This window comes from Rosa chinensis, chromosome 7 (assembly GCF_002994745.2).
Source record: "Rosa chinensis cultivar Old Blush chromosome 7, RchiOBHm-V2, whole genome shotgun sequence".
Taxonomy (NCBI): domain Eukaryota; kingdom Viridiplantae; phylum Streptophyta; class Magnoliopsida; order Rosales; family Rosaceae; genus Rosa; species Rosa chinensis.
The window spans coordinates 22,147,783-22,157,428 of NC_037094.1; the positions used below are offsets into that span (position 1 = coordinate 22,147,783).

At 38.8% G+C, this 9,646-nt stretch overlaps 2 protein-coding genes across 2 annotated transcripts; both read right to left on the bottom strand.

The window, feature by feature from the left end:
• Positions 1 to 224: 224 nt before the first annotated feature.
• On the bottom strand, positions 225 to 3,697 carry LOC112179478 (cullin-1). Its single transcript, XM_024317894.2, has 2 exons — positions 3,344 to 3,697; positions 225 to 3,053 (listed from the first exon to the last, which is right to left on the bottom strand). The coding sequence occupies exon 2, from the start codon at positions 3,031 to 3,033 to the stop codon at positions 580 to 582; it is 2,454 nt and encodes an 817-aa protein (XP_024173662.1). The 5' UTR covers positions 3,034 to 3,053; positions 3,344 to 3,697; the 3' UTR covers positions 225 to 579.
• A 1,278-nt stretch (positions 3,698 to 4,975) lies between these two features.
• Positions 4,976 to 8,023, bottom strand: LOC112179965 (cullin-1). The gene is made up of 2 exons (XM_024318447.2): positions 7,863 to 8,023; positions 4,976 to 7,528 (listed from the first exon to the last, which is right to left on the bottom strand). The coding sequence occupies exon 2, from the start codon at positions 7,500 to 7,502 to the stop codon at positions 5,382 to 5,384; it is 2,121 nt and encodes a 706-aa protein (XP_024174215.1). The 5' UTR covers positions 7,503 to 7,528; positions 7,863 to 8,023; the 3' UTR covers positions 4,976 to 5,381.
• Between the last annotated feature and the right edge of the window lie 1,623 nt (positions 8,024 to 9,646).

Here is a 9,646-nt window from a genome sequence, read left to right on the forward strand (position 1 = left end):
TTCAGTTGAGAACATACATTTTGGAAATTAGGAAAAGGTCTCCAAGGCATACTTGAGTATCTACAGTTCCTAACCACATTATCACATCCGCGCAACTATATTTCTTTTGAACCAGCTTGGCTGAAGCCGCCAAGAACTAGCAAAATACACGACGAGTAACAGTTGTAATGCAGCTTCTAATTTATTTGAGCATAGTGATGAAATATTATAAGGCAAGAAGAATGTGGACAAGGAAATCCCACTTAACTACTTGACAGTTATATAACACACCAGAAGAAAAGTTTTCTTCAGTTCTTTGGTATATAGCTAATCAAAGTCCTATTCACTCTAATTAGCTAGGCAGCAAGAAAATGTTTATAACAACACCATGGAAGCAAATGTAAGAGAATAATATTTACATCTATTCACATCATTTCCTAGGTAAATTGAAAAAACTTTCTCCACTCTCCTTCCGAAATCCTAGAAATTTCTAAAAACTGCAGAGTATGATAGGCAATTCAGAATCTAAAGAAGCAATAATCATCCTCTTGTCATTGCAGTATAACCAAAATTATATGAAGACTCCCAGCAGTATTTGTCTCATGCAACATATCTAAATATGTTCTTGTTTTCCTCCTCCCTCTTCAGGTAATCGCGAGTGATAAGATCTTCGATGCGTTTCTTAATTGCTTTGATGTCAGGCTTGAACATGTGTCTTAACTGCTCAACACACTCCATAACTAATTGTTGATACCCCAAAACTTTCTGAGTCTTCATAATCCGCACGATTGCAGCATCAGTAGCATATCGTCTGTCCTTATCAACATCACCGATTACTTCCTTCCTTGCATCATTTACTGGTGGGAGAGGAATCTTAATTCTTCTCCTTTTGTCTGTGAAGTTAGAGTTGAACGCAAAGCTGTCATTTGGTGAAATAGTCGTTGTATTTGGCTCCTTAACAAGGATCTTGTAATTAGCACAGGACATAGAGTGAAGTATTCTAACCAAGTCGTCCTGGGGAAGGTTTAACTGAGTTAATATTTCTGAATAACTCAATCTCTCTGCATTATTGAAGAGTAACAGGAGAGCAGCCTGATATGTTGACACAAGCAATTCAATATCCTTTGGCTTAAATTGACCATTAACATAGCAAGTGCCCAATGAATAAATCCATGTGAGTCTTCTGTATTTAGTCCTTGTTTCATAAAATCCTTTGAAAGCTTCAATACACTTCACCATCTCTGTAGGCAGGTTAAGATCAAATGACTTAAAACTTGTCCAGAAACCAGTCTTAAGAACAGTGACTGTCAAGTCCATCCCATGATTTAGATTTGGGTTACTGCAAAGATATTCCTCAAAGCTCTTCTTATTTTCCTGAGCCAATGTCAAATCTGTGACCATTCCCTCCATCTTTGATGTGAAATGTCCACCCCATTCCTGTTTCAGCATTGATAGAAAACTCATTTCATGGTTCATATTGGCACTCCGATCAAACAATAACCGATGAGCAAGTCTTTTCCTGTAGAATGCTACAAAAAGGTCTTTGTCACTGATATAAGGAAGCAAGATTCTAACAACCTTCTCAAGCATTTCTTCTATGCCCTGATCACCACTCAAATTTTCGCTCCCACCCTTTTGGAGGATATTATCACAGAATGCAACAATTAATTCAGCAACTGAACTCCCAGAAACAGCTTTATTGCAGAAGACCTCGAAAGCCTCATTCAGAGCCTTGCAGAATAGAAAGTGATTTCTAGAGCAATCATTGATATATGCCAAATACTTATCATGCAACTTGATTATATATCTGATAAAGAGCTGTTCCTGCATGCCAGTTTCATTTGAAGCCCGGTTACTTGCAGCTTTTTCAGCCTGTTGGACCAAGGTTGTAACTTCAGCAGTATCATGCTCTTTAAATAGATTAGCAACAGCTTCAAAGCCTTGAGGTACTTTCTGGTCAAGTCTATCTGTTCCCAAAATATCATTTACCTGACCTTCTCTAAGCCAAGCTAGACCTCCAGAAATAGCCTCATTCAAAACTACCTCCAAATCCTCACTCAGAGCCATGTGAAAGTGGTGGTAATTTTTAGAGCAACCATTGACATATACCATATACTTCTCGTGCAGCTTGATTAATTTCCTGACAAGGAGCTGTTCTGGCATACCAGCTCCCTCAGAAGAAGCCAGGTTTCTTGCAGCATCTTCAACCTGTTGAAGCAAGCTTGTAAGTTCAGCAGTAAGTTGTTGTTTAACTAATAGATTCTCAAGAGCTCCGAACAATTCATGCTGCACTTTCTCCACCAGCTTCTGCTTACTGCTTGAATGCAGGTATTGAGAAACTCTATCCCTCTCCCTTTTCAAACATTCCTCAACCTTCATTATGTACTCTGTATAGGAATCCTCCAAAATCCAACGTGATCCTCTACACAAATAGTATTCACCTGTATCTGTTAGTATGTGTGCTTCAAGATCCTCTTCATAAGCATCCATTTTTCCCATTCCAATTTCAACCAATATATCAACTACATTCTTTAACAGTGCTTTGTCAATTTCCTCTCCTTCTCGTACTCTACGAATTAGACTAAATACAGCATTCCTCACACTAGCATCTTCTCTATAAACCAAATCCTGGAAGCAGACACGCGCAACTTCATTTAGCCGAGGAAGTGAGCATGGAGGTTTGTACCACCTATCAACACAACTAAAAAACCGGTACATCCTCCTATCCATAACTTTATGCGTACTCCATCTTTTCAGAAGCTCCCACAACATTCTACACTCATCACGCTTCTCTCTTATACAGGGCAATACTGTCCAAGAAATGTATTCCTCAAATGTCTCCCTATATTTTTCATAAAGCTGTTGAGAATAATTGTGAGGGCTGTTTTGAGTACACATGTCATTGATAGTTGCATAAAGCTTCATATACTCTCCTCCACTCAATGAAGGCTCCCTTAATCCTTCTGCAATCCTCTTCAGCTTCTTGATCGAGTTACGGATATAGTCCCATCCTTGATCCCACTCGATAATCTCGCCTTCCATTGCTGCAAACATAAACTCTTGATATCCCCCAACTGGGATGATATCACATAAGAAATATCAAAGGTGGAATTCTAGAAAGGTCTAAGATTTGAAATCTACCATCAGATTCTTCTCCCAAGTACAACATATTCCAATCATTGGTGTTGGGTTTTTTTTACTAAAGTTTCAGTAGCAATCATTGCAAGTATTTAGCAGTTGAAGATGAATCCTACTATAACATCATCACTAATTCTCGATTTTCATACATGAATGACTACATGTGAGATTGACTCGAAGCTAAAACTGAATAGATAGAAAAAGAGAAGGAAGATGAAATTTTTACCTCTAACATAACAGTTTGTGTTGTGCTTTCGGCTGCGATGAACTCTGTGATCAGTCAGAATCAAAACCCAAGTAAGTCTACTAAGCCCCAGGCTCGATAATAAGATTGAGATACAGAGAGACTTGTTCTGCACTTTCTGTTTTGGTGTTCGTTCCGACTCTGAAAAATAAATTGTTCAAAGATGGTCGACTTTTGTTTGTGTCGAATACACCATGTCGCGTGCTAATGTGGTGCCTCTCTCCGATGTGATTTTGACACGTGGAAATTTTGTATTTTGAGTAGGGCTGCTTGACCATTGGATTGGTTCGGAAGGCCGCGTCAACATAAATCCGTTATTCTAAATATCTCTGCAAATTTCCCCTAAGATTTCGGGTGATGGTCCGAGCCTACTTACCATAAAATGAAGAGAGAATCTTGCGTGGGACAACCCTAAGGTCACGTGGTGGGGGGAGACCAATCACTGCCCAGCATTGGGGTGTTATGAGTATTGCATTTTAAAGAGCAGGGGCAGTTTCGGAAAAGAGATAAAATTTTCTTTTTTCTAGTTGGTTGGCCCTAAATCCACGTGGTGAGAAACTCCCACCTTTGAATTTCTCTAAAATGAAACATGCCAGTGTGGATCGAGGTCAGCCTACAAACGATAAGCCTTCGTGTCTTCTCGGCTTGTCGCACTCGCCATCACTCGCCGTTGCCAATAAATAGCAACCTGAGCATGATATTGTGCAGACTAAGTCGGCATCATTTTTATTTTTTTATTTTATTATTATTATTATTTTTTAATGGGTCCTCCTTTTGAAAGCTTGCACACCTCACAAGCTTCTTGCACTAATCCACAATTATAGCCTTGGGTGCTATAGCCACGTTATCCATCTTGGCCCCATGGCCTCTTCTCTTCTCTATCAATTTCTGCTATGCTCTTTATTGAATGACCTGTAATGGCTTGCTCTCACCCATACGCCTTGCCTCGAGCTAAATACGCAATGCTTGCGTGCCACTCGAGTGAGCAACTAATATAGAGCTAGGATTACTTTCTGATATTGCCCTGTTTCTTACAATATAGAGTTTTGGATTGATATACGATTAATATCTCTCTGTGGATTTCCAAATCACTAAATGTATAGCAAACTAAGTGGGAGAGTTACCTACAGCTTCTATAAAATCAATCATGAGACAGTATCAAATCAAATCAATAGCAAAGAGTATATATAAACTACTTTTACTGTGCAAATAAATAACACAGGTCCAGAAAGTCAAAGCCTCCCAAATACAGCTAAGCGATAAGCAAACAACCTGAGAATCAAATCAGAGGCGCCAAAACTGAAAGCAATCAAAGAAAAAGAAAAAATACCATCTCGAGAAAAATTTCACAAAACTAACCCTTCTGACAAAGATAACTAAACAATTGAAAAAAGGCAAATAACAAAAGAAAATTGAACAAAGGAAATTTTCATTGTTGAATATGCAACTATTCCTTCAGTGGAGATAACAGGATGTCCAACAAATGGAAAGGCAACAAGGTTCAAAGCTAAAGCAGATAAGCTGTTTCCAGTTTGGTATCAACAGCAGCTCAGAGGTATCGATATGACTTATAATGGGTTAGCCTTCAGACCAGTCATTTGGAAGCAAATGGACAAAAAAAAATATCAACATTTCATATCATTACTTATAATGAGAAACATGGCTCTCATCCGAAGAAAGGATGGGTAATTAACATGAACAATGCAGTCCGTCACAGTAAACTATAATACCTAAGATCATCTCATCACTGCAACAATGGAACCACTTAAGACTAAGTTCATGTCATATTGGTTGGTTGAATTGCACAAAACTGGCTTCAATGGTAAACTGAACACATCCTGTCTACTTTAAAAGTCCTAGAATCTCTACAATCTAAATTAAAGCCATTAAAGCCAATCATAGTTTATATCCTACAATCTACACAAAACTGGTTGTAGCTGCAACAATTGACAGCAATCTAATATCAAAATAAACTACCTACAGCATATCTCCAGATATTATGAAGAATCCAACACTTGAATCACACAACATACCTATACACTTTTTGGTTTTCCTTGTCTCTCTCCAAGTAGTCACGAGTAATAAGATCTTCAATGCGCTTCTTAATTGTTTTGATGTCAGGCTTGAACATATGTCTCAACTGCTCAACACATTCTATAACTAATTCCTGATGACCGAACACTTTCTGACTCTTCATAATCCTCACGATTGCAGCATCAATAGCATATCGCCGGTCTTTATCCACATCTTTCATTACCTCCTTCCTTTCATGATCCACAGGTGGGAGAGGAATCTTAATTCTTATCATTCTGTCAGTGAACATAGAGTTGAACTCAAAGGTGTCATTTGGGGAGATAATCTTTGTATTTGGCTCCTTAATGAGGACCTTGTACCTGCCGCATGACAGTGAATGAAGAATTCTAACCAAGGCATTCTCAGGAAGATTTAACTGACATGAGATTTCAGAATAGCTCAATCTATCTGCTGTATTGAAGAGTAGCAAGAGAGCTGCTTGATAGGTTGACACAACCAATTCAATTGTTTTTGGCTCAAACTTGCCTATAATGTGGCAACTGCCCAATGAGTAAACCCATGTAAGTTTTCTGTGTTTCGTTTTAGTTTCATAGTATCCCTTGAAAATTTCAACACATATCCTCATCTCTGCAGGAAGGTTCAGATTGAACGATTCATAACTTGGCCAAGAACCAGTAGTAAGAACAGTGACTGCCAAATCCATTCCAGGATTTATATTTTGGTTACAACGAAGATATTCCTCAAAGCTATTCTGAGTGTCCCGAGCTAATGTCCAATCTGTGACCATTCCCTCCATCTTTGAGGTAAACTGTCCACCACACTGCTGTTTCATCTTCGTTATAACGCTCTTTTCATGGTCCTTGTTGGCGCTCCGATCAAACAGTAGCCGGCGAGCAAGTCTTTTTCTGTAGAATTCTGCAAAATGGTCCTTGTCACTGATGTAAGGAAGCAACGTTTTTATAGCCTTCTCAAGTGTTTCTTCTATGCCCTGATCACCACTCAATTTCTCACACCCACCCTTTTTAAGAAGATCATCACAGAATGCAGCAAGCAATTCAGCACACGAGCTTCCAGCAACAACTTTATTGCAAAATACCTCAAAAGCCTCATTCAGAGCCTTGTGAAAATGATAGTAGTTTCTAAAGCAATCATTGACATATGCTGTATACTTATCATGCAGCTCAACTAAATCTGTGATAAGAACCTGTGCTGGCATCCCAGCTCCAATGGAAGAAGCCTGGTTTCTCGCAGAATCTTCAACGTGTTGAAACAAGGGTGCCAATTCATCAGTAACTTTCTGTCTAACTAATACATCAGCAAGAGGTTCAAACAGTTCATGTTGAACTGTGCGCACCAACTTCTGCTCACTGCTTGGAGGCAGGTAATGAGAAGCACTTTCCCACTCCTTTCTCAAGCACTCCTCAGCTTTCACCATGTAATCTGCATAAGAATATTCCTCTGCAATCCAACTAGATGCTTTTCGAGAATAGTATTCCCCAGTATCTTTTAGCAAGCATGCTTCAAGATCCTCTATGTAGACATCCATTTGACCCTTGCCAATCTCAACAAATACATCTATCACTTTCTTCAATAGCGCTCTGTCAATTTGCTCTCCCTCACGTTCCTTATGAATAAGACCAAGTACAGCATTCCTCACATTAGCACTCAAATCCCGACAAACCAAATCTCGAAAGCAGTTGCGTCCAACATCACTCAGCCTGCGGAGTGACTTCCGGGGGATGAAGTAACGATCAAGATAATGAAAGAAGCGCGACAGCCATGTCTCCAAAACCTTATGCTTTTCCCAACTTCTAACAAGCACCTGCAACATAATAACCTCATTTTGCCCCTCTCTTAGAGAAGGCAACACCGCGGAAGTAATGTACTCCTCAAAAGTCTCCCCGTACTTGTCATAAAGCCGTTGAGAGTAATCGAAAGGGGGTCTTTGAGTACACATGTTATAGATAGTATTATACAGCGTCATGCGTTCTTCGGAGTTGAAATCAGGCTCCGGTGACCCTTCCACAATCCTCTTCAGCTTCTTAATCCCCTCCTGGATAAACTCCCATCCCTCATTAAACTCTATATATTTGTACTCCATTGCCATGAACACAAATTTTCAACAGCCTCCAACTGGAACAGAATTTCAAATTGGAACAACTTAAAATCCTCGAAAAATTCGTTAACAAAGCTCATTCACTACAAATATCATATTGTTTCAGTTTTCCCCAAAAAATTAAATAGTGTTGATTGCAAAGAAAAAATTTCAGTAAAAATCATCGAAAATCAACAATATGTATCATCATCATTTTACGAATCAAAATGTATAGCAGCCAAGGGTTTTCATTCTAAACTATGAGATGATGTGTACTGCAAACCAAAATCGACTCGAAGCTAATCGATTCAGACTGTCTGTTTCTGATGGACGAAATGAAAGAAAACGAAGAAATGGAAGATGGAAATTTACCTTTTTCGAAATTGGAGGTGATGTGCTTGCGATCTTCGAATCCCAGCCAAAGCCCTAAGTTAATTGCAGGCCAAACAGAGACAGCGAGGCTCTTGGTGTTCCAAGGGTTTTTGGAGACGAAGAAGTGAGACAGTGACTATTGGTATTTTATTTCTTACAATGCGTTTTTGTAGTTTCTATTTTTTTTATTTATTACTAAAGTAGTTACTTTCCAGATATAGAATTAATGACGGCAAGAATTTTGGTTAATATAAATAAAGTTTTTTTTATTTCAAAAAAAAAAAATTGGGTTAAAAATCTAAAGATTTTGTTAGCTGAGTGGTTAGAGCACTCACTACTTAAGATCCAAGTCTTGACTTCAAGTCACCATGGAGTATGAGTGAAATCTTTTGATCATCTTTAGTGAAATTTTTTAATCCTCTTTAGAGAAATAATTTTGGGCACGAAGACATCTCTCGGACACGAGAGTCTTCAGCAAGAGAAGATCTTGTGTAAGGTGGTGATGGTGTAATTGTCATATCACTCCAATAACATCTTATTTCTCTTCTAGAATCACATTGTTTCTTAGTGACTGTCAAAAATATCCCTAATACCCACCCCTTATTGGTCTACTGCACATGGTATTGGTATACCATATATGAACAAGTCCATTTAGTGAGCCTATCTTGCTATATGGCGGTGCAGAAATGTCATGATAAATGAAATGTTTTCTATGAATCTCACAAATGAGTTATTGTCATTGACAATCATGTCACTCCTCTCCCGAGCTCATTCCCCTTGTGAGCTGCCTGAGCTTTTCATTAGATTTCAACACATGGATATAATAAATCTAACGGATTACAAACTATTCTAGTTCGTCTTTTTTCATCTGTTCATTCACGCCTGCCTAAGTGCCTCTATCTCTCCTTCCAGTTTTTCTTCTTCTCTACTTAGCACCAAAACAAACAAGGACAAATCAAGTGGGTTTGAATGAATTTCATACGGAAAGAGATTCAATTTTCTGAAAAGAAAAAAGAAAAAGAACAAGCAGTGTTTAAAGGGCATATCTAGAATTGTGGAAGTTGGATTCCTCACACTGTTAAGTCCCTAAATTTCGACAAGGTTGGCCAATATCTGAAACCCCAAATGGTGAATTTGGGTAGTTGAAAGTGTATCCCATATTGCTTGAAGAGATAAGACTGAAACTTTACAGGGAAGAACATCAATGGAACACCCAGCCCCAAATCAAACCAATTGCAATCCAAAATTCAGCCCCAAAACAATAAAAGGTGCAAAAACACAAATCTCAAGTTGCTATCCCAAATTATTACATGCCCTTTTTTAAAGAATTAAGAACAATATTGATTTGAGATGAGTCAGGTCGATGTCAGGCTCAGGGGAATGATTGAATGATCCCTTGTTCTTATTAAGAGAATCCAATTGAGATAATGTAGATACCTCTACTAGCAAGGCTAGTTTGCTACCTCACCAAGCATAAACAACACCCTCATGGGATCCAACCGCTACTTGCATCTTGTAGCCCTATGTTCAAGCTACGCTATGGTATCCGGAAGTCGCAAATCCGTCACCGGGAAGCCACCTTCTCGGCCTTGCCAACATGCCCTCACAAATAGGCTTTCTAGACTAGAAATGGTGGTTGCTTGTCCCACATCGAAAACAATGTAAAGGAGAAGCATTCCTTCACCTATAAAAGGAATGCCTCCTCCCACTTAAACCGATCCCATTACATCTCTTGTAATCTTGTAAGGCCGCAAGGCTCGACACACTAGTACACATTCAAGTGG

Coding starts and splice junctions, on each gene's coding strand:
- LOC112179965 (XM_024318447.2), bottom strand. CDS start 7,502: ATGGCAATGGAGTACAAATATATAGAGTTTAATGAGGGATGGGAGTTT.
- LOC112179478 (XM_024317894.2), bottom strand. CDS start 3,033: ATGTTTGCAGCAATGGAAGGCGAGATTATCGAGTGGGATCAAGGATGG.